The sequence below is a fragment of the Pristiophorus japonicus genome, chromosome 16 (assembly GCF_044704955.1).
Source record: "Pristiophorus japonicus isolate sPriJap1 chromosome 16, sPriJap1.hap1, whole genome shotgun sequence".
Taxonomy (NCBI): Eukaryota; Metazoa; Chordata; class Chondrichthyes; family Pristiophoridae; genus Pristiophorus; species Pristiophorus japonicus.
Window position 1 is genome coordinate 29,547,964 of NC_091992.1, and position 24,925 is coordinate 29,572,888.

Consider the following 24,925-nt stretch of genomic DNA (forward strand, 5'->3'; position numbering starts at 1 on the left):
GGCTTCACCTGCATCAACAAGCACAAAAGACTGTTCATCTACAACAGATGCTCGTTTGGAATTCGGTCGGCTGCAGCGATCTTCCAGAGAAACATGGAGAGCCTACTCAAGTCGGTACCATACACGGTGGTCTTTCAGGATGATATATTGGTCACGGGTCGGGACACCGCCGAGCACCTACAAAACCTGGAGGAGGTCCTCCAGCGACTGGATCGCGTAGGGCTGCGGCTGAAGAGGTCAAAATGCGTCTTCATGGCAACAGAAGTGGAGTTTTTGGGGAGAAAGAGCGCGGTCAACGGCATTCGGCCCACAGACGCCAAGACCAAGCCTATCAGGAACGTGCCCAGCCACAGAATGTCACGGAGCTGCGGTCGTTCCTGGGACTCCTCAACTATTTTGGTAACTTCCTACCGGGGTTAAGCACCCTTTTCGAGCCCCTACATGTGTTATTGCGCAAAGGTGAGAATTGGGTATGGGGAAAAAACAAGTAGTTGCTTTTGAGAAAGCCAGAAACATTTTATGCTCCAACAAGCAGCTTGTATTGTATAACCCGTGTAAAAGACTTGTGCTAGCATGTGACGTGTCGTCGTATGGAGTCGGGTGTGTATTACAACAAGCTAATGTTGCGGAAATGTTGCAACCTGTCTCCTATGCTTCCAGGAACTTGTCTAAGGCCGAGAGGGCCTACGGCATGATTGAGAAAGAGGCATTAGTGTGTGTGTTCGAGGTAAAGAAAATGCATCAGTACCTGGTTGGCCTCAAATTTGAGCTGGAAACCAATCACAAGCCTCTCACATTCCTGTTCGCTGAAAACAATGGGATAAATACTAATTCCTCAGCCCGCATACAAAGGTGGGCGCTCGCGCTATCAGCGTATAACTATACCATCCGCCACAGGCCAGGCACCGAGAACTGTGCGGATGCTCTCAGTCGCTACCATTGCCCAGCACGGGAGTGGAAATGGCGCAGCCTGCAAACTTGTTGATGGTGGCGCAGCCCGCAGACTTGTTGATGGTCATGGAAGCGTTTGAAAATGATAAATCACCTGTCACGGCCCGCCAGATTAGGACTTGGACCAGCCAAGATCCTCTGCTGTCCCCAGTAAAAAAACTGTGTACTGCATGGGAGTGGGGCCAGCATCCCCGTTGAAATGCAAGAGCCAATCAAGCTGTTCCAGCGGCGAAAGGACAAGCTGTCCATTCAGGCAGACTGCCTGTTGTGGGGTAACCGCGTAGTACTACCAAAAAAGGGCAGGGAGACATTCAGCTCGGATCTCCACAGCACAGACCCGGGTATAGTAATGATGAAAGCAATAGCCAGATCCCACGTGTGGTGGCCCGGTATCAACTCTGACTTGGAGTCCTGTGTACGGCAATGCAGCGTATGTGCTCAGTTGAGCAACGCGCCCAGAGAGGCACCACTAAGTTTGTGGTCCTGGACCTCCAGACCATGGTCAAGGATCCATGTCGACTACGCGGGCCCGTTTCTTGGTAAAATATTCCTGGTGGTGGTGGATGCATTTTCAAAATGGATTGAATGTGAAATAATGTCGGGAAGCACTGCCACCACTACCATTGAAAGCCTGAGGGCCATGTTTGCCACCCACGGCCTGCCTGACATACTGGTCAGTGACAACGGGCCATGTTTCACCAGTGCCGAATTTAAAGAATTCATGACACGAAATGGGATCAAACATGTCACCTCGGCCCCGTTTAAACTAGCCTCCAATGGACATGCAGAGGGGGCAGTACAAACCATCAAACAGAGCCTTAAACGAGTCACAGAAGGCTCACTCCAAACCCGCCTGTCCCGAGTGCTGCTCAGCTATCACACGAGACCCCACTCGCTCACAGGGGTGCCCCCGGCTGAGCTACTCATGAAAAGGACACTTAAAACCAGACTCTCGCTGGTTCACCCCAACCTGCATGATCAGGTAGAGAGCAGGCGGCAGCAACAAAATGTAAATGATGGTCGCGCCACTGTGTCACGGGAAATTGATCTGAATGACAGTGTATGTGCTAAACTATGGACATGGTCCCAAGTGGATCGTGGGCACGGTGATAGCTAAAGAAGGGAGTAGGGTGTTTGTAGTCAAACTAGACAATGGACAAATTTGCAGAAAGCACCTGGACCAAACGAGGCTGCGGTTCACAGGCTGCCCTGAACAACCCACACCAGACACCACCTTTTTCGAACCCACAGCAGACACCACCTTTTTCAAGCCCACAACACACGCCCACAAGGATCAACGACACCACGCCGGACCAGGAAATCGAACCCATCACGCCCAGCAAGGCCAGGCTCACCCAGCAGCCCTGCTGAGCTAACAACATGCCAGCCCAGCAAGGGCACAGCCAACACACCAGAACAAACATTTGTACCGATGCGGTCCACTAGGGAAAGAAAGGCTCCCGACCGCCTCATCTTATAAATAGTTTTCACTTTGACTTGGGGGGGGAAGAAGAAGAGAGTGATGTTGTGTATCTGTAAAGCATGCACTCCCATGTTCCGCCACCAGGGAGCTCATCCCCAGAAGTCCCAAGGGATCCCAGCATCCCTTGGGAGCACTGTATATAAGTCGGCCCCTAAGGCCTCATTCTGGAGTGTCTTATTAAAGACTGCGGTCACTGTTATTTTAACCTCCCTGTGTGCAGCCTTATCTGTGTTAGGAACACAATACCTCCTTTAAAGGGAAGAGCTATCGCTAGAGGCTCTACAAAGGAAAAACAACTTACCTGCTCCACGACGGTAGCTGCGATCCTGCCTGATCAGCCTGGCACGTGCAATGCCGAGCTGATTGATTGCGGCAGGAACCCGCAAAAAAACTGCAAGGGCGAAGGTAAGTTTTTAATTTTATTTATTTATTACTTACCTCAGCCACCTCGCCTTTAAGCATCGGCCCCCGAAGCGGCCAACTGCCTGATGTACTCCTCCTGCAGCTGTCTGTGTTTTCGCCGGCACTGTTGCAGAGGGTGCAACGTAATTTCAGGTCCGGGGCGATGCGCACGGCGATGACGTCAGGATCTCCGGGCGAAGGCAGGAGTCATTGATCTTGCCGCGCCTGGTCACAAAACCATTTGCGCTCCACTATCACCCCCTGGAGGCGCTAACAGGAGGTGCAAAGGAACCCAATTTTGCCATCTTTGTTTTCACCATCTCGATGTACTAGCTACCACATTTCTCATCAACCAATTGGTTCAAAACCGAGATAGACTACCTAACATATTTCTCTATAGAAATGGACAGATCTCTCAAAAGTAAGATTGACATTTAAGGATCCACAAGCTTGTGGGAAACATGTTAGCTCGATGAGGCTTTTCTAACTTGCATTGCTAATAGCTTTACTAATACAAAGAGCATGTATGCACTAGTTTTAGAAACCTCTCATTCGCTGATGCCTTCGTATTTTCAGCACCTTCAACGTGGCATCAGTGCAGTGATTGGGATGCACAAATTAAAACTGTTTCCAGTTGATAGGCAGCACACTGGCCTCATTGAGCAGTTCCTTATATGCACAGAACAAGCTTATGAACTGGCACCATGACATGCATGGAGGTGTATCAGCAAAAAGCAGATATTTGTGTAACTGCACCTGCACATGTGCAGGTCAAATACAAGGGCAGAAGACATCCGTAGTAAGAATGTTTAAATCACATATGTGAATGGGGTCAAGTGCGTTGCGATTGGTTTTAAACCTGGCGCTGTCTTGCTGCTAATGTGGTGCTTATTAACACCAAAGTGCCTCCAAGAGTTCTTTGTAATTCAGTGTGATTTATACTATATAATCCTTCAAATTTTCTAGCTTCAATATCCTGGTTAGCTTGGTTAACATCATAGTCACATGCTTATGTTACTTTTGAGTTCTTGTATCATTTTATTTATGTTATGTTATATGCTTAAATGCAGACCTAGAGTGCTCAGTTGTCCAGGAGTGAATCTTGAAAATGTACTTCGCTTGCGTACCCTTGAAGATGCAAACAAAATTAATGAACTATCAGTAGGAAAGGATGTTGCCATCGTGGGCTCCTCATTCATTGGTAATTTTTAACATTTATTTTGGAGAAGCTCACTAACATTAAGGGTTTCCATTATTTGATGGAGGTCTAGAAATGTATTTGTGCGCAAGTTAGAAATTAGTTTTACAAGATAGTACCACAATCCAGAGGTTCTGTTGACGTCTTAAATAATGGAGTGTCTGTCTTTCTGAGCCCCGTGATTGTGTTACAGCATTCAAGATGCTTGCACTTTTCTGTTGCATATAAAGGGCAAATTTTCCTTTTATGCACTTAATAATTACCTAGTTGGAAAAATCAGGCTGGGAGAATCATTCGCCAGTAACCGAGCTAGCCTGGTTTTCCTTAAAATCAAAGATCATCGACCGGAAATATTTCTGATGAAAGGGCATTGACGGAAGTGTTAACTCTGTTTCTCTCTGCACAGATGCTGCCTGACCTGCTGAGTATTTCCAGCATGTTCTGGTTTTATTTCTGATCGCCCTGAACATGCTCCAACCAGGCAATTATTTACACCCAAATACAAAAGTGATTAGATGTAAAATACATCTTTTTTTAGAGTGTATTTTTGTAACTGAATTATCAGTCACTTCGCAGACATCGCTGCAGTCATTCCTTAGTTCCTCACTTTTCAAAAGAGTATTCCCCATTTTTCATATTTCTGTGTCCCTGAGCTGGCAAACCAGTGTAACATGAGCAGAAGAAGGATGCCTTAACTGCAAAAGTACAGTGGGTGCTACAGAATTGGATAACGAGGAAGACCGTCTTTCCAGGTTTTTTTTTTAAACATGCAGTGTTGCTCTCATCAGTGGTTGGTCACTTTATTGTGTATATTCCCCAGATAATTACACATTGTAGCTTGCAATGGTTTTGTAAATGTTTTCACCTATACTATTCAATCTGAGAGTCCATTGCAAGTGTCAATAACTGTCTGTGTGAAGAGCTTCCTAATATCCATTCTAAATTTGCCTCTTACTAGTTTGAACCTGTGGCCTTTCAATTAATTTTCAGCTTTGCCTTTTCCATACCTTTTACTATCTTGTATACCTCTCGGACACCGCCATTTAAGGCTAAAAAGCCCAAGTTGCTCATCTTTCAGCGTGATTCAGATTTCTAGCACTGGGAATCAACCTTGTAGTCTTTGTACTACTTGCAATGCTTGAATGTCTCCCGTGTGTCTCGGTGACCAGACCTGGACACAGTAGGTGAGGTGTGGACATACCACAGTAGTTTACAGTTTGATCATGACTTCCTCTGACTGTATCCTACTTTTTTGTTGCTATATAGTTTAACTTTCTATTAACTTTGTTAATTACTGGACATGTTGAGCTTCGAGTCTGCTTAAAAACCTCCTGATCTTTTTCAATTTTATCCTTAGCTATTGCAACACCGTTTGTGGAGTATGTCTTCCCATTTTTTAATCCTATGTGGAATACTTTACACATTTGTATTACATTTCATCTGCCATTGTTCTGCCTACTTGTCTACTTTGTCCAATTTCTTCTGTAATTTCTGATCTGCCTCTTTTAATTCCATTGCTTCTTCCAGTTCGGTATCCTCTGCCAGTTTAATTAATTTGCAGTGAGTTTCTGAATCTAAGTCCAGTCAAACAGTTGAAAGCTTCAGACATCCTAATGTAATCTGAAGCCCATAATTCAAGGATTTCTTAATATTCTGAACAATGTAATTGCTTTGAGTTGAGTGATGGGGGTTGTTCACATCTCACTTTGTAGGCGTGAGCAGTAGCATTTTGGGCAGCATTTCAGCAATGACAACAGAAACTTCTAGTAGGAATTGAGGTCCAGTTTAAGCGTTTGTGAAATGCTATATGGATATAAACTATTTAATGATGGGTCAGCCGTCTTATAGTGCTGTGGATGAACCCATTGGGAGCAATTAAATGACCATAGAATAAAAGTGAAATGTTGGTTGGCCCCAGGCAGTTATTTGCAATAATGAGTCTTCCTTGCCATCTTTAAGTGTCTTTTTAAAAAAAAAATAGAAAGACTTGAATTTATATAGCACCGTTTACATCAACCTGAGAGGACTGCCTTCGTGTTTTTGCCCCCAAAATGGATAACCTCACATTTATCCACATTATACTGCATCTGCCATGCATTTGCCCACTCACCTAACCTGTCCAAGTCATCCTGCAGCCTCTTAGCGTCCTCCTCACAGCTCACACCGCCATCCAGTTTAGTGTCATCCGCATACTTGGAGATATTACACTCAATTCCTTCATCTAAATAATTAATGTATATTGTAAAGAGCTGGGGTCCCAGCACTGAGCCCTGTGGCACTCCACTAGTCACTGCCTGCCATTCTGAAAAGGACCCGTTTATCCCGACTCTCTGCTTCCTGTCTGCCAACCAGTTCTCTATCCACGTCAGTACATTACCCCCAATACCATGTGCTTTGATTTTGCACACCAATCTCTTGTGCGGGACCTTATCAAAAGCCTTTTGAAAATCCAAATACACCACATCCACTGCTTCTCCCTTGTCCACTCTGCTAGGTACATCCTCAAAAAATTCCAGAAGATTCGTCAAGCATGATTTCCCTTTCATAAATCCATGCTGACTTGGTCCGATCCTGTCATTGCTTTCCAAATGTGCTGCTATTTCATCCTTAATGATTGATTCCAACATTTTCCCCACTACTGATGTCAGGCTAACCGGTCTATAATTACCTGTTTTCTCTCTCCCTCCTTTTTTAAAAAGTAGTGTTATGTTAGCTACCCTCCAGTCCATAGGAACTGATCCAAAGTCGATAGACTGTTGGAAAATGATCACCAATGCATCCACTATTTCTAGGGCCACTTCCTTAAGTACTCTGGGATGCAGACTATTAGGCCCCAGGGATTTATCGGCCTTCAATCCCATCAATTTCCCTAACATAATTTCCCGCCTAATAAGGATATTCTTCAGTTCCTCCTTCTCACTAGACCTACTGTCCCCTAGTCCAATCGGAAGGTTATTTGTGTCTTCCTTCGTGAAGCCCGAACCGAAGTATTTGTTCAATTGGTCTGCCATTTCTTTGTTCCCCATTATAAATTCACCTGAATCCGACTGCAAGGGACCTATGTTTGTCTTCACTAATCTTTTTCTCTTCACATATTTATAGAAGCTTTTGCAGTCAGTTTTTATGTTCCCTGCAAACTTCCACTTGTACTCTGTTTTCCCGCTCTTAATTAAACCCTTAGTCTTCCTCTGTTGAATTCTAAATTTCTCCCAGTCCTCAAGTTTGTTGCTTTTTCTAGACAAATTATATGCCTCTTCCTTGGCTTTAACACTATCCTTAATTTCCCTTGTTAGGCATGGTTGAGCCATCTTCCCCGTTTTATTTTTACTCCAGACAGGGATGTACAATTGCTGAAATTCATCCATGTGATCTTTAAATGTTTGCCATTGCTTATCCACCGTCAACCCTTTAAGTATCCTTTGCCAGTCTATTCTAGCCAATTTACGCCTCATACCGTCGAAGTTACCTTTCCTTAAGTTCAGGACCTAGTTTCCGAATTAACTGTCACTCTCCATCTTAATAAAGAATTCTACCATATTATGGTCACTCTTCCCCAAGGGGCCTCGCACAACAAGATTGCTAATTAGTCCCTTGTCCTTACGCATTACCCAGTCTAGGATGGCCAGCTCTCTAGTTGGTTCCTCGACATATTGGTCTAGAAAACCACCCCTAATACAATCCAGGAAATCCTCCTCCACCGTATTGCTACCAGTTTGGTTAGCCCAATCAATATGTAGATTAAAGTCGCCCATGATAACTGCTGTACCTTTATTGCACACATCCCTTATTTCTTGTTTGATGCTGTCCCCAACCTCACTACTACTGTTTGGTGGTCTGTACGCAACTCCCACTAGCGTTTTCTGCCCTTTGGAATTCCGCAGCTCCACCCATAACGATTCTACATCATCCAGGCTAATGTCCCTCCTTACTATTGCATTAATTTCCTCTTTAACCAGCAATGCCACCCCGCCTCCTGTTCCTTTCTGTCTATCCTTCTTAAATGCAGAAATACCCTTGGATGTTGAGTTCCCAGCCTTGGTCACCCTGGAGCCATGTCTCCGTGATACCCGTTAACTGCTATCTGCGCAGTTAATTTGTCCACCTTATTCCGAATACTCCTTGCATTGAGGCACAGAGCCTTCAGGCTTGTCCTTTTAACACACTTTGCCCCTTTAGAATTTTGCTGTAATGTGGCCCTTTTGGTTTTTTGCCTTGGGTTTCTCTGCTCTCCACTTTTACTATTCACCTTTCTATCTTTTGCTTCTGACTCCATTTTATTTCCCTCTTTCTCCCTGCATAGGTTCCCATCCCCCTGCCATATTAGTTTAACTCCTCCCCAACAGCACGAGCAAACACTCCCCCCTAGGACATTGGTTCCGGTCCTGCCCAGGTGCAGACCATCCGGATTGTATTGGTCCCACCTCCCCCAGAACCGGTTCCAATGCACCAGGAATTTGAATCCCTCCTTGCTGCACCACTCCTCAAGCCATGTATTCATCTGAGCTATCCTGCGATTCCTACTCTGACGAGCACGTGGCACTGGTAGCAATCCTGAGATTACTACTTTTGAGGTCCTACTTTTTAATTTAACTCCTAGCTCCCTAAATTCGTCTCGTGGGACCTCATCATGTTTTTTTACCAATATCGTTGGTACCTATATGCACCATGACAACTGGCTGTTCTCCCTCCCTTTTTAGAATGTCCTGCACCTGCTCCGAGACATCCTTTACCCTTGCACCAGGGAGGCAACATACCATCCTGGAGTCTCGGTTGCAGCCGCAGAAACACCTATCTATTCCCCTTACAATTGAATCCCCAATCACTATTGCTCTCCCATACTTTTTCCTGCCCTCCTGTGCAGCAGAGCCAGCCACGGTGCCATGAACTTGGCTGCTGCTGCTCTCCCCTGATGAGTCATCCCCTCAACAGTACTCAAAGTGATCTATCTGTTTTGCAGGGGGATGACCGCAGAGGATCCCTGCACTACCTTCCTTGCACTGCTCTTCCTGTTGGTCTTTCATTCCCTATCTGGCTGTGGACCGTTTACCTGCGGTAAGGCCAACTCACTAAATGTGCTATTCACATCATTCTCAGCATCGTGCATGCTCCAGAGTGAATCCACCCTCAGCTCCAGTTCCGCAACGCGGTCCGTCAGGAGCTGGAGGCAGATACATTTCCTGCACACGTAGTCGTCCGGGACACCGGAAGCATCCCTGACTTCCCACATAGTACAGGAGAAGCAGAACACGTGTCCGAGCTATCCTGCTATGACTTAACCCTAAGGTAAACTTCAATTGGCAACAACAATGCTAAAGGTTACTTACTGATAAAGAAAAGAAAAAAGAAAAACTACTTACCAATCACTTACCGCCTTGGCTGTGACGTCACCTTTTGATTTCTTTCCACTTCTTTTTTGCCTTCTCACCCTGCTGAGCTACACAAGCTGGCCTTTCGCCAACTCACCAAAGCTGGGCCTTTTTATAGGCCTCCTCACGCTGCCTCTCATTGCGTTGAAGTCAGCCTTACCTAAATAAGAACATAAGAATTAGAAACAGGAGTAGGCCATCTAGCCCCTCGAGCCTGCTCCGCCATTCAACAAGATCATGGCTGATCTGGCCGTGGACTCAGCTCCACTTACCCGCCCGCTCCCCGTAACCCTTAATTCGCTTATTAGTTAAAAATCTATCGATCTGTGACTTGAATACATTCAATGAGCTAGCCTCAACTGCTTCCTTGGGCAGAGAATTCCACAGATTCACAACCCTCTGAGAGAAGAAATTCCTTCTCAACTCGGTTTTAAATTGGCTCCCCCGTATTTTGAGGCTGTGCCCCCTAGTTCTAGTCTCCCCGACCAGTGGAAACAACACCTCTGCCTTTATCTTGTCTATCCCTTTCATGATTTTAAATGTTTCGATAAGATCACCCCTCATCCTTCTGAACTCCAACGAGTAAAGACCCAGTCTACTCAATCTATCCTCATAAGGTAACCCCCTCATCTCCGGAATCAACCTAGTGAATCGTCTCTGTACCCCCTCCAAAGCCAGTAAATCCTTCCTTAAGTAAGGTGACCAAAACTGCACGCAGTACTCCAGGTGCGGCCTCACCAATACCCTATACAGTTGCAGAAGGACCTCCCTGCTTTTGTACTCCATTCCTCTCGCAATGAAGGCCAACATTCCATTCGCCTTCCTGATTACCTGCTGCACCTGCAAACTAACTTTTTGGGATTCATGCACAAGGACCCCCAGGTCCCTCTGCATCGCAGCATGTTGTAATTTCTCCCCATTCAAATAGTATTCCCTTTTTTTGTTTTTTTTCCCCAAGGTGGATGACCTCACACTTTCCGACATTGTATTCCATCTGCCAAACCTTAACCCATTCGCTTAACCTATCTAAATCTCTTTGCAGCCTCTCTGTGTCCTCTACACAATCCGCTTTCCCACTAATCTTTGTGTCATCTGCAAAATTTTGTTACTCTACACTCTGTCCCCACTGCCAGGTCATCTATGTATATTGTAAACAGTTGTGGTCCCAGCACCAATCCCTGTGGCACACCACTAACCACCGATTTCCAACCCGAAAAGGACCCATTTATCCCGACTCTGCTTTCTGTTCGCCAGCCAATTCTCTATCCATGTTAATACATTTCCACTGACCCCGCGTACCTTTATCTTCTGCAGTAACCTTTTGTGTGGCACCTTATCGAATGCCTTTTGAAAATCTAAATCCACATCCATCGGTACACCTCTATCCACCATGATAGTTATGTCCTCAAAGAATTCCAGTAAATTAGTTAAACATGATTTCCCCTTCATGAATCCATGCTGCGTCTGCTTGATTGCACTATTCCTATCTAGATGTCCCGCTATTTCTTCCTTAATGATAGTTTCAAGCATTTTCCCCACTACAGATGTTAAACTAACTGGCCTATAGTTACCTGCCTTTTGTCTGCCCCCTTTTTTAAACAGAGGCGTTACATTAGCTGCTTTCCAATCCGCTGGTACCTCCCCAGAGTCCAGAGAATTTTGGTAGATTATAACGAATGCATCTGCTATAACTTCCGCCATCTCTTTTAATACCCTGGGATGCATTTCATCAGGACCAGGGGACTTGTCTACCTTCAGTCCCATTAGCCTGTCCAGCACTACCCCCCCCTAGTGATAGTGATTGTCTCCAGGTCCTCCCTTCCCACATTCTTGTGACCAGCAATTTCTGGCATGGTTTTTGTGTCTTCCACTGTGAAGACCGAAGCAAAATAATTGTTTAAGGTCTCAGCCATTTCCACATTTCCCATTATTAAATCCCCCTTCTCATCTTCTAAGGGACCAACATTTACTTTAGTCACTTTTCCGTTTTATATATCTGTAAAAGCTTTTACTATCCGTTTTTATGTTTTGCGCAAGTTTACCTTCGTAATCTATCTTTCCTTTCTTTATTGCTTTCTTAGTCATTCTTTGCTGTCGTTTAAAATGTTCCCAATCTTCTATTTTCCCACAAACCTTGGCCACCTTATACGCATTGGTTTTTAATTTGATACTCTCGTTAATTTCCCTGGTTATCCACGGCTGGTTTCCCCTTCTCTTACCGCCCTTCTTTTTCATTGGAATATATTTTTGTTGAGCACTATGAAAGAGCTCCTTAAAAGTCCTCCACTGTTCCTCAATTGTGCCACCGTTTAGTCTGTGTTTCCAGTCTACTTTAGCCAACTCTGCCGTCATCCCATTGTAGTCCCCTTTGTTTAAGCATAGTATGCTCGTTTGAGACACTACTTCCTCACCCTCAATCTGTATTACAAATTCAACCATACTGTGATCACTCATTCCGAGAGGATCTTTTACTGGGAGATCGTTTATTATTCCTGTCTCATTACACAGGACCAGATCTAAGATAGCTTGCTCCCTTGTAGGTTCTGTAACATACTGTTCTAAGAAACAATCCCGCATGCAGTCTATGAATTCCTCCTCCAGGCTACCCCGTGCGATTTGATTTGACCAATCGATATGTCGGTTAAAATCCCCCATGTTTACTGATGTTCCTTTTTCACATGCCACCATTATTTCCTTGATTATTGCCCGCCCCACCGTGAAGTTATTATTTGGGGGCCTATAAACTACGCTCACCAGTGACTTTTTTGCCCTTACTATCTCTAATCTCCACCCACAATGATTCAACATTTTCTTCATTCGAGCCAATATCGTCTCTCACAACTGCCTCGATGTCATCCTTTATTAACAGAGCTACCCCACCTCCTTTCCCTTCTTGTCTATCTTTCCGAATCGTCAGATACCCCTGTATGTTTAATTCCCAGTCTTGGCCACCCTGCAACCACGTTTCTGTAATGGCCACCAAATCATACCCATTTGTAATGATTTGTGCCGTCAACTCATTTACTTTATTTCGAATGCTGCGTGCGTTTAGGTAGAGTGTTTTAATACTAGTTTTTAATCCATGATTTTTAGTTTTGACCCCTCCTCCAGCCGCTTTACATTCAGTGGCCCGTTTTGTTTTTTGCCTTGGGTTTCTCTGCCCTCCACTTTTACTCATCTCCTTTCTGTCTTTTGCTTTTGTCTCCTTTTTGTTTCCCTCTGTCTCCCTGCATTGGTTTCCATCCCCCTGCCACATTAGTTTAACTCCTCCCCAACAGCACTAGCAAACACTCCCCCTAGGACATTGGTTCCAGTCCTGCCTAGGTGCAGACCATCCGGTTTGTACTGGTCCCACCTCCCCCAGAACCGGTTCCAATGCCCCACGAATTTGAATCCCTCCCTGCTGCACCACTGCTCAAGCCACGTATTCATCTGAGCTATCCTGCGATTCCTACTCTAACTAGCACGTGGCACTGGTAACAATCCTGAGATTACTACTTTTGAGGTCCTACATTTTAATTTAGCTCCTAGCTCCTTAAATTCATCTCGTAGGACCTCATCCCTTTTTTTACCTATATCGTTGGTACCAATGTGCACCACGACAACTGGCTGTTCACCCTCCCTTTTTAGAATGTCCTGCACCCGCTCCGAGACATCCTTGACCCTTGCACCAGGGAGGCAACATACCATCCTGGAGTCTCGGTTGCGGCCGCAGAAACGCCTATCTATTCCCCTTACAATCGAATCCCCTATCACTATTGCTCTCCCACTCTTTTTCCTGCCCTCCTGTGCAGCAGAGCCAGCCATGGTGCCATGAACTAGGCTGCTGCTGCCCTCCCCTGATGAGTTGTCCCCCTCAACAGTACTCAAAACGGTGTATCTGTTTTGCAGGGGATGACCGCAGGGGACCCCTGCACTACCTTCCTTGCACTGCTCTTCCTGCTGGTCTTCCATTCCCTAGCTGGCTGTGGACCCTTCACCTGCGGTATGACCAACTCACTAAACGTGCTATTCACGTCATTCTCAGCATCGTGGATGCTCCAGAGTGAATCAACCCTCAGCTCCAACTCCGCAACGCGGTCTGTCAGGAGCTGGAGGCGGATACACTTGTAGAATCTTCGTAGTTGTTTCATGATTCAACCTTTCAAACACTATGAACTCGGATCAGTTTTACCTCTCTAGTGCGGCACCCTTGGGACCCGATCGGTGCCGGACCAGATAATTTTCCGGACAACTGGAGGTCATGCCGACCCTAGCGTTGTCAGCAGTACCCTAGACTTACCAGGTACTGCTGACATCGCTGCTGACAATGACCCAGCTGCTTTCTGCACTTCCGCTACTGCGCAGCATTTCTCGGGCCCAGCTTCGGCGCCTCAGTCAGCTGCCACGTTCCTCGCTCCCTCTCCGCGCCAACCCGGAGGCAGTGGAGAGAAGCGGAGCAGCCAGCCCCAGGACACAGCGTGGCCCCCTGCCGGAAATGATGCCGGACCAGGGAAGTTGCTGAACCAAAGAGTCCCGGACTGGAGAGGTACCACCTGTATTAGATAAATGTTCGTGCACCGATAGGCTGTTAATTAAATCTGGCTCATTACTCATTACTAAATCTAATATGGCCTGCCCTCTTGTTGGTTCTAATACATATTGTTGCAGAAAAATATCCTGAACACACTCAAGAAATTCACTACTTTTCTGACATGAGTTCGTTTGCTTATCCCAATCTATATGAAAGTTAAAATTCCCCAATTAAAACCACTCTGCCTTTTATTTTTAAAAACTAGCATTTATATAGTGTCTTTCAGTACGTCCCAAATTGCTTTACAGAAGTGCAGTCACCGTTGTAAGGTAAGAAACACGGCAGCCAATTTATGCACAACAAGCTCCCACAAACAGCAATGACCAGATAATCTGTTTTTTAGTGATTCTGATTGAGGGATAAATATTTGCCAGGACACCAGGGGTAATTCCCCTGCTCTTCAGAATAGTGCCATGGGATCTTGTACGTCTACCTGAAAGAGCAGACGGGGCATCGCTTTAACGACTCATCTGAAAGACCGCACCTGTGACAGTGCGGCATTCCCTCACCACTGCACTGAGGGTGGTGTTAGGCTGGTGGAGATTAGAGATAGGGAGGGGCGAGGCTATGGAGGGATTTTTAAATCGAGATGTTGATTAATTGGAAGCCAGTGTTGGTCAGCGAGCACACGGTTGATGGGTGAATGGGACTTGGTGTGAGTTCGGACCATGGGCAGCAGAGTTTTGGATGACCTCAAGTTTACAGAGGGTAGAACATGGGAGGCCAGCTAGGAGTGCGTTGGAATGGTCAAGTCTAGAGGTAACAAAGGCATGGATGAGGGCTTCAGCAGCAGACGAGCTCAGGCGGAGACGGGCAATGTTACAGAAGTGGAAATAGACGGTCTTCATTATGGTGCGGATATGTGGTCAGAAGCTCATTTCAGGGTCAAAGCTGACACCAAGGTGGCGAATAATCTGGTTCAGCCTCACAGATGCTAGGGAGAGGGATGGAGTCAATAGCTAGGGAATGGAATTTGTAGCGGGGACCGAAGAAAATGGCTTCAGACTTCCCAATATTTAACCAAACGAAATTTCTGTTCCAGTATTGGATATCGGACAAGCAGTCTGACAATTTAGGAGGGGTCGAGAGAAGTGGCGGTGAGGTAGAATTGGGGTCATCAGCGTGTATATGGAAACTGGCACTGTGTTTACAGATGATGTTGCCAAGGGACAGCATGTAGATGAGAAATAGGAGGGGGTTAAGGATAGATCCTTGGGGGGACACCAGAGTTAACGATGCGGGAGTGGAAAGAGAAGCCATTGCAGGTAATTCTCTGGCAATGATTAGATAGATAAGATTTGGAACCAGGCAAGTGCAGTCCCACCTGCTGGAAGAAGATGGAGAAATGTTGGAGGAGGATGGAGTGGCCAACTGTGTCAAAGGCTGCAGACAGGTTGAGAAGGATGAGGAGGGATAGTTTGCCTTTGTCACAGTCACATAGGATGCCATTTGATGAGACCTGTTTCGGTACTGTGGCGGGAGTGGAAACCTGATTGGAGGGATTCAAACATGTAGTTCCGGGAAAAATGGGCACGGATTTGGGGGGCGACTACACGTTCAAGAACTTTGGAGAGGAAAGGATGGTTGGAGATGGGCCGGAGGGAATCTTCGAGGAAGTTTGGCCCAGTGGGCTAGGGGAAGGGAAGTGCCAGAGGCAGCTGATTGGATGGTCCCAATCTTGGAAACAAAGAAGTCCATGAGCTTCTCGCATACGTCGTTGCAGGTGAGGGTGGAGGAGATGGGAGAGGTATTTAAGAAGATGGTTTGTAGTAAAGAAAAGAAGCCAGGGTTTATCTTTGCAATCCAGAATGATCCTGGAATAGTGAGCAGTTTTGGCAGACGAGAACAGGATCCAATAATTAAGTGGTCCAGCCAGATCTGGCAGTGAATGGCTAAACCAGTTGTCTGCCACATTGCTCAAGTCTGTGTCATTTGGACTTAAGGGAGTGAAGATGAGGACCATACCAGGGAGAATGGCCAGGGTGAGAGAGTAATTTTAATAGGGACTAGGGTGTCAAAGGTGGTGGTGAGGGTGTGAGCAGATCAGTGATGTGAATGGAGGACCAAAGACTGGACAGTTGGGATTTCGTAAGTGCAGCTTTAAGTGAAGTGGGGTAGTAACCCTTGATGTACTGTTCTTTAATTTACCTCCTAGCTCCTGGTACTCTCTCATCTACTCTTTCCTATATTGGTCACAACATGAACCCCAATGACTGGATCCTCCACTTCCAATATCCTTTCAAGCCAGTTTGAGATATAATAATAACTTTTATTTATATAGTGCCTTTAACGTAGTAAAACATCTCAAGGCGCTTCACAACAATTTTACCACACATTAGATATTGACCATTGAGGGAAAGAGAGAAAAAGCGGGAGAAGGAAGTGTAAAAAGAGGTTAAAGGCTCAGGTCTGAAGCAGCAGTCAAAATGCGTGTGCAGATAAACGCAGGCGAATAAACTTTAAAAAAAAAAATGTTTTTTAAAATTCAAATTACCTTGTAAATAATACAATAAGGAATATACAATAGTAAAATCAGTACAATAAAGATTAATTATAATAAATAATTATAACCCTGGCATCAGGTGGGCAACATGCCGTGTGGGACTCTCGATCCTGCTTACAAAGGATGCTATCTGTCCCCCACCAACAGTGCAACAGTCCCTCAGCACTGCACTGGAGTGTCGGCCTAGATTTTGTGCAAGTCTCTGGTGTGGGACTTGAGCCCACAACCTTCTGTCTCCGAGGAATGAGTGCTGCCCACTGAGCCAGGGCTGACACACGGCTCCATAGAATGAAGTCATGCTAATATTTTTCCTAAGAATTTTTCTCCCGTGTTCCAGGAATGGAGATAGCTTCCTATCTGGCTAATGTTGCCAAGTCTGTGTCGGTGATTGGAACCAATGAGGCCCCATTTCAACACTTGCTCGGGTTGGAAGTCAGCACGGCTATAATGAAGTTAAGTTGACAAGTTGAAATTCAAATGTCTGAAATGCAAACAATTCAGAAGTTACAGATAACACGGCTGCAAACAACAGGTGGATTAGTCCACGTTCTGAAAGGGAACTGCAGTTTTGGACTTTCTACTCCACCCTCCCTCCCCTCCCCTTCCCCCCCCCCCCCCCTCCTTCCATGTTTTATCTTCTAATTATTGTCAAAACACTTAATAGTTTTTTAATTGCTGTCAAGAAAAGCACTCAAACTTGCTCTAGTTAGCCTCAGTTTATAATTTTTAGTATCAATTGACACTACTTCCTCTGTCCTGATGGACTTAATAGAATAACATCAAATGTGTAACTTTAACTTGGTATCCTAACTTTAAATCCTTATCTGTAACATTGCAGGCTTTTGAAAAAGAACATGTGAAGTTTTACATGCGGGATAATGTCGTTGAGCTAAGAGGAGAGAATGGATTGGTAAACTCATTGAATGTTTAATCATTTAAATTAATAACTGTTTTCTTATATCTTTATCAATTTTTGTAACTTTTATTTAAAAAGAAATTACTTTTCATATATTTGCAGTTGAAAGAAGTTGTACTCGAAAGTAGAAAGGTTCTCCCAGCAGATGTCTGTGTAATGGGAATTGGTATAAATATTCTTTTTTAACTGGATGCTTGATTAGAACCGTTTGGTGTTTCTGACCGCTAGTGTTCTCACATTATCTTTTTCTTTTGTATGAATTACTTACTGCCGTGTGGAAAGGAGTGGCCCCTATGACCCATTTTCTTAAAGGAAGTGGCATAAACACTAACTTGAAGGGTTCAGTTGTCGTTGATCAGGTACAGATTGTTTCATCTAGAGTTCTTTTAATGTAGTATCGCTCTTTTTAAAGGGTAACCTGTTCCATATGAAATGGTTGTCTGCCTTTCTTTCACCTGCACCCCTCCAACATTTTTTATATCAAATAATGAAGTAACGCTTTCCTCATTGCTTTTATTGTTGAGATTTTCTCTCCCCACATGGATGCAAGCTAGCCCCAAATGTCCAGGATATTTTGCGGGGCTTCTTCTGTAATGTACATCATCTGACGCATGGAGAAACCAAAATAGAGGATTTCCTCAGGAAAGAGATTCGGGATTTTTTATAAATCTAGGATCTATCTATATCCTGGAAGATGGGAGATTCTTAATTTATTTCTTGCAAGGCTGTGTAGGGATGTACATGTTGGGGGACACTGAGCCAGTAAAGGTTAGCGAGGATGGGGGTGAATGAGATTTAGTGCAAGATCGAACACAAGTGGCAGAACTTTGGACAAGTTGGAGTTTATGAAGGATGGAGGATAGGTGGTCAGTGTAGCGGTGTTGGAATATTTGAGTCTGGAAGTGATAGGCACGTGTAATGGTTTCAGTGGCTAACGTAAGGGATGAAAGTTGGCAGTGTTACAGAGATTGAAGTAAACAGTCTTGGTGATGGATAGGGTGTATGGCTTAAAGCTTAGATAGATATTGATTATTATGAGTGGTCTGGTTTAATGTGAGAGAATGGCCAGGGAACAGGATGGAATCGGTGGCAAGAGAGTAGTTTGTCGAGGGGGGAGGACAGATAACAGCTTCAGTCTTTGTGATATTGAGTTGGAGGAGTTTGTGGTGCATCCAGGACTTTATTTTGGATAAGCAGTCTGACACCATGGAGGTGGTCGAGGGTAGTGGTAGAGTGGCAGACATGTACAAGCTAATCCTGTGCTTGAAGCTGTCATCACTAAGGGGCTGCATATAGATCAAGAAGAGGAGAGGGCTAAGGATAGAACCAGAGGTGACAATATGGGGGCAGAGGGAAGCCATTACTGGAGTTCCACTGGCTATGGTAGGAATGAAACTATGCTTTGGCAGTCCCATGGTTTTGGATGGTGGTGGAGAGGTATTTCAGGAAGATGGCCTGCTTTACAATGTCAAATGCTGCAAAAAGTTCCAGGAGAGATAATGCAGCATGATCACAGTCACAAAGGATGCCATTTGAGATTTTGGCAAAAGTCATTTCAGTGCTGTAAGAGGGAAGAAAGATGGACTGGTGGGTTCTAGCAGGATGGTGGGGGACATTTGGCCATGGAGTTGGAGTTTGGAGGTGACGACACTTTCACAGACCTTAGCGAGAAAAGAAAGGTTGGAGATGAGACCATTAGATAAGGGCACATCGGTCAAGAGTGTCTTTTATGAAAGGGGATTGTGGCAAACGTTTCGGAAGGGGAGAAGGATGATGGGTGAAGAAAGGGAATCGGCTCGGAAAGGAAATGAGTGAGCTAGAGTTGAGGGGAAAGGGATCAAGAGCATGGATTACATGATGGAGAGATCAACAGAAGAGATAGAGACATTCCAGAGGCAAGGGCTCAGAGTTTGTGGGCAGGAGTCATGATGGAGGGTGGGGGCTGAGGCTTGGAGGTGGGTGGTGGGGTGGGGGGGGGGGGGAGGGGGATGGTGAGGAATCAGTGGTAGTATCTGTGCAGATGGTTCATCTTGGATGTGAAAAAATCCATGAGCTCCTCACGCAGTGTTTTGGCATGTAGGTAGATGGAACGGAGGAGAAAAGGTAAAGAGGTGGCTAGTCAGGGAGAAGAGAAGCTTGGGATAATACTGGAATAGTAGGCAGATTTGGCTGAGGGGGAGGAGATAATGCTTGACATGATCAACCCAGATCTGGAAATTGATAAGACAGTTGTGTGCGTTAAACGTTAACGTTTGCACCCCTTGGGCATGAGAGAGTTGAGGTGGAGACTGGGCTGGGGGAGTGACGAGAGTGGGAAACAGTGATTGGTTTGATGGGAATATGGGCATCGAAGGCAGCGATGAGGGAGCATCTAAGCAAGTTATGAGCAGCAAAGCTTGGGTGGAGGGAGGGGAAAAGTTGGGAGGAGGGATAGTCAGGAATTAGAAAGTGATGTGTGAGAGCTGGGGAAAGGTTTTTCCAGGTGTGAATAGTGAGGATAAAGTGTGGTAGGGGGTGAGAGGGAAAGAGAGACCAGTTTCAGAGATAGCTTTATTAGTAATTCTGAGATACAAAGAGGCTTGAGAAATGATAGTCAAGGAGATGGCCAACAATACAAGTGGGGAGTGAATATAAAGGGCGAGGTTGAGGGAGGACAAGAGAACAGTGCAATTAGAGGAGAAGGAGCTAGGGGAATTAAAATACAAAGTAAAATAACCAAGGTTGAGAAGTCACGTTCTGGGAACAAGAAGGGAGGACGTCTTGAGCAGGAAGTTGGCATTGGACTTGGGAAGATGTTAAACAATGAGGATTTTGAATGAGAGCAATGAAGGAGGATCGGGTGGCTGAAGGAGCCAGAAGAATAAGGTAAGAGGCCTAAGAGAGACTTGGGACTAGACTTTCCACTTTTGTACAGATCGGCCAAAAATGGGAGTTATTTCCAGCGTGGGCGGTAAATATGGGTCTAGAGATCGCCAGATTATCGCCCATTTTCAAAACCCCAACTTTCCATTTTATAAAATGGGTGTTACCGCGAGCGATCTGAAATGGGCGTTAATGTAAAAATGTTTTGATCTTCTGCCGTGAAGTGTCGGCGTCCATAGCAACAGCATGGCAACGGTCGTTTCTCATGTTTCAGGAGGTCAGGGGTCTTCATTACATGCGCAGAAGAGGGGAGCGAGAGAGGGAGCCGAGAGGAACTGAAAGTGTGTGTGAGAGTGGTGTGTGCTTGTTTGGCTGTTTTGGGAGGTAGGAGGGAGATTTTCAAGCAGCAAAAAGAATTCAGAGCACAAATAACATTGTTCCCACCGAGCTTTTTGCGGAAATTTTTTTTTACAATGGAAGGGATGGAGGAGGCGACACAGCACATGGTGGAGACTGACGCTGGCGAAAGCAGTGAGGTGGCAGAGGAACAGTTGGAAGGACGAAAAAGTGCAAGGAGATTCTCGTCAAGGCAAATGGCCTCCCTCATGCAGGCGGCTGAGTCACGCTGAGGTCAATTGACCCAGGGTGGGCATATGAAGCCCACCCCAAAGGTCTACCAGAGGATATGGGCCGACATAGCCGAGGTGGTCTCGTTGGCGACCAACGAGGTGTATGAGGGCAACTAGTGCCGCAAGCGCTGGAACGTCCTTGTCGGATCCACCAGAGTAAGTATTACATTTATTTACATGTACTTATATATTTATATAATTTGAATTGTAAGTGTAATGAGTGATTAAAATCAGATATGATGTCTTGCACTTAAACCGGGAATGTTTTACTCAAAGCCTGTGTTCACGGTGCATGTCTTTAGGTAAAGAATGATAATTTTCATAATAATTATGATTACATCTGTCAGTTATGTGTTTTATCAGTCTCTGTGACAGTACCTAGTAATCATCTCACGCAATGATCTCATGCCATGTCGTGCGGGTGTTACCTTTTACAGAAGAAGCTTTCGAGGAATAGGGCCGAGCAGAGGCGAACGGGTGGCAAGTCACCAGTCATCAGCGACCTCACCGACATTGAGGAGCGGGTGCTGGCACTAGTGGGGACCCAACCCCGGTCGGCCACGCAAGCAGCTGCTGAACTTGATGTGATGCCACGTAAGTAAAGTATACACTATTGCATGATGTAAAGTCAATAGATGCCATACCCACTCATACCCGACCAATAATATATGATTGATGAATGATAAAAGTGTTCTCTAAATAATGATGCCTTCATGAGAATCATTGCAATGCAGAATTTGGTGATGATCATGAAATGTGATGTCTGTGATGATTTTGATAGCGGTGGTGCTTTTGTTGTGCATATGCTGTGTGTAGTGCTGGAATCACCTTGTGACCCTAGCACCCCCTTCTCCTCTAATAACTTCATTTATGTTTTGCAGCTCAGCCAGCAGCGTGGCCCCATGCAACACCACTGAGCCCAGAAGGTGCAGGCGCAGGGCTGGACTCGCCAGACGATCCTCCATCTGGTGCTGAGGAGCCCTGATTTGTGCCCATGGATCTGCTGGGTCCCTTCTCCACGGATGACAGTGCCAACTTTGAGGAGCCTGCATCGCCAAGCTCTTATTATGCAGTCCACACCAAAGACATCTAGTGCTCCTGTGGCCATTCTCACCTCCACCATGGAGGTACCAGGCCCAAGCACCTTGCCACAGGGCACCCGGGGTGTCTCCAGGACAGCGTCGACCAAGCGGAGGTTGGTTAAACGCAGCAGGTCTGCTCCACGAGTGGCAGATCTGAGCGGGGACATGGTAGACTTGTCCAGGAGGAGTGTTGACCTCGATCAGCAGATCCTACAGACAATCGGGGGCATATCCCAACAGCTGGCCAACATGTCCGCCACCATGATGGAGTATGTGCCGTGGATGGCGGAGGCCCTGGAGGTGATAGCCAGGAACATTGGTGGCAGAGGCCTCCCAGTGGTCCCGGAGCACAGCACTGGACCCCAAGGTGCCGCACCCCCATTGCCACTGACAGGAGAGCCAGGAGGATGAACTTGCTTCTGGCTCTGAGCACGTTCCCACCTCGGGACCGTCCTCTCCCGTATCTGTCCAACCAGCGGTTCTGTAATCCTCTTCCTCAATGAAGCAGTGCCTGAAGAGCTGCTCGGCCAGGCGGCTTGGAGTCAGGAGGGTAAGGGGTAAGGGTGAGGAGAAGCAGCTGGGGGTGGGGATGGGGAGGAAAGTGGGGTGCATGGCCGCAAATGTTGTCTTGGTCATATTTTTATGTTGCTGCTATTTTGTTGGGAGGTTTGGGGGAAGCAGGGAGGGGGCTACCTTATTGGTTTGCATTTGTGTTCTGTGTTGTTGGAAATGTTGACTATTTGATCGATCTAAATGTTATAAATTTGTTGTGGGCTGTTTTTTAGTTATAATTATGATTTCATACAAATGTTCTCATTAAATGTTTTTTATTTAACAAAACCTTGTTGCACGTTGTCTCAGGTCTCAGATAGCTGTACCATTACACACTGGTGATTCCTTAACATGAAAGGGTATAATTACACTTAACTTGAATCAACTTAAACTTTTAACTGTCACCAATGTGATGCACACCATTGCTGTATGAGCTGCAGACACAGCAGTGTTGCAGCTTTGTAAATACCACCAATGTTATTTCAAGCACAGCACTCATTCATGAGCTGCTGACGTAAGAGTCTTGCAGCTATGTAGCCACCACGGGCCCTTTCCTGCAGTCTAGAGGGGGGCGGGGATATGGTTTCAGCATCAGCCTGATTGGTCCGAGGTCAGCATTCACCTTTCCTCGTCCTACTCTTCTTCTCTCTCCTGAGGAGGACCGGCAGTCCCTTCTGGCAATTCTTGTCCCCTTCTGATAGCCAAGTTGTGCAGCATAGAGCACACCACCGCGAATTGAGCTACCTGCTGAGGGTGGTATTGTAGCTCACCTCCTGAGTAGTCCAGGCATCCAATGGTTTTCTCAACGATATTGCATGTGGTTCTGTGGCTCTCATTGTGTCGCTTCTCGGCTTCTGTGTGGGTGTTACGCAGGGGGTCATCAGCCAGGTGGCGAGGCCATATCCTTTGTCACCAAGCATCCAGCATTGACCTTGTGGCCGACTGGTAAACACGTCAGATACAGCGCTCTCACGCAGGATGTGAGCATCATGGATGCTGCCTGGAAATTTTGCATTCACTGCCATAATAATTTACTGGTGGTCGTCAACAAGTTGCACATTCAGGGAGTGGAATCACTTTCGGTTCCGAAAAACCTCTGCATCCTGAAAAGGTGCCCGCATGGCGATGTGCATACAGCCTATTGCTCCCTGCACCTTGGGGAAGTTAGCAATTCGGCAGAATCCTAAAGCCCTCTCAGTCTGAGCTTCCCTGGTCATAGGGAAGCTGATAAAATCCATCCTGTGTGCGTAAAGGGCGTCCGTGACCTGTCGAATGCAGCAATGTGTGGCATACTGAGATATAGCGCAAATGTCGCCAGCTGAGGCCTGAAAGGAACCCGATGCACAGAAGGAAAGTGCCGTGGTGACCGTGACCTTGACCTCGACGGACAGTGCGGTCCTGATGGTGCTAGCAGGCTGCACATCTCCCCCGATGAGCTGGCATATCTCACTGATAATCTCTTTGTGGAAACGCAGTTTCCTAAGGCACGTGTTATTGGCAAGTTCAGGTAAGACTGCTTCTCCTTGTAAATGCATGGGGTGTAAGGTTTCGTCCTCCTCAGCAGTCTGGCAAGTCTTAGTCTGCAGCATGTGCATAGTCATCAAGACAGGCTGAGAAATGACAGGCACCATTCCAATAACTATCGGTATTATACCGATTGTTCACAAACAATAAATTTTCCCACGAAGACACCTAAATTAAATTCCAATCATCCACAATATAATAAGATGTTTGTTCAGATGTTCAAATCACAAGGTGCAGCAGTTATAATGGGTGACTTTAATATGCACATAGATTGGGCTAACCAAACTGGAAGCAATACGGTGGAGGAGGATTTTCTGGAGTGCATAAGGGATGGTTTTTTAGACCAATATGTCGAGGAACCAACTAGGGGGGAGGCCATCTTAGACTGGGTGTTATGTAATGAGAGAGGATTAATTAGCAATCTCGTTGTGCGAGGCCCCTTGGGGAAGAGTGACCATAATATGGTGGAATTCTGCATTGGGATGGAGAATGAAACAGTTAATTCAGAGACCATGGTCCAGAACTTAAAGAAGGCTAACTTTGAAGGTATGAGGCGTGAATTGGCTGGGATGGATTGGCGAATGATAGTTAAGGGGTTGACTGTGGATGGGCAATGGCAGACATTTAGAGACCGCATGGATGAACTACAACAATTGTACATTCCTGTCTGGCATAAAAATAAAAAAGGGAAGGTGGCTCAACCGTGGCTATCAAGGGAAATCAGGGATAGTATTAAAGCCAAGGATGTGGCATACAAATTGGCCAGAAATAGCAGCGAACCTGGGGACTGGGAGAAATTTAGAACTCAGCAGAGGAGGACAAAGGGTTTGATTAGGGCAGGGAAAATGGAGTATGAGAAGAAGCTTGCAGGGAACATTAAGACG

At 45.9% G+C, this 24,925-nt stretch overlaps 1 protein-coding gene across 1 annotated transcript in view; it reads left to right on the forward strand.

Moving 5' to 3' along the window:
* The window catches only part of aifm4 (apoptosis inducing factor mitochondria associated 4), a 160,734-nt gene that overhangs the window by 117,858 nt on the left and 17,951 nt on the right, over nucleotides 1-24,925 (forward strand). The window contains exons 11-15 of the mRNA XM_070857165.1: nucleotides 3,907-4,037; nucleotides 16,814-16,927; nucleotides 17,313-17,386; nucleotides 17,495-17,558; nucleotides 17,675-17,751. Coding sequence (XP_070713266.1) covers nucleotides 3,907-4,037; nucleotides 16,814-16,927; nucleotides 17,313-17,386; nucleotides 17,495-17,558; nucleotides 17,675-17,751 — 460 coding nt within the window. The remainder of the gene's footprint in view (nucleotides 1-3,906; nucleotides 4,038-16,813; nucleotides 16,928-17,312; nucleotides 17,387-17,494; nucleotides 17,559-17,674; nucleotides 17,752-24,925) is intronic.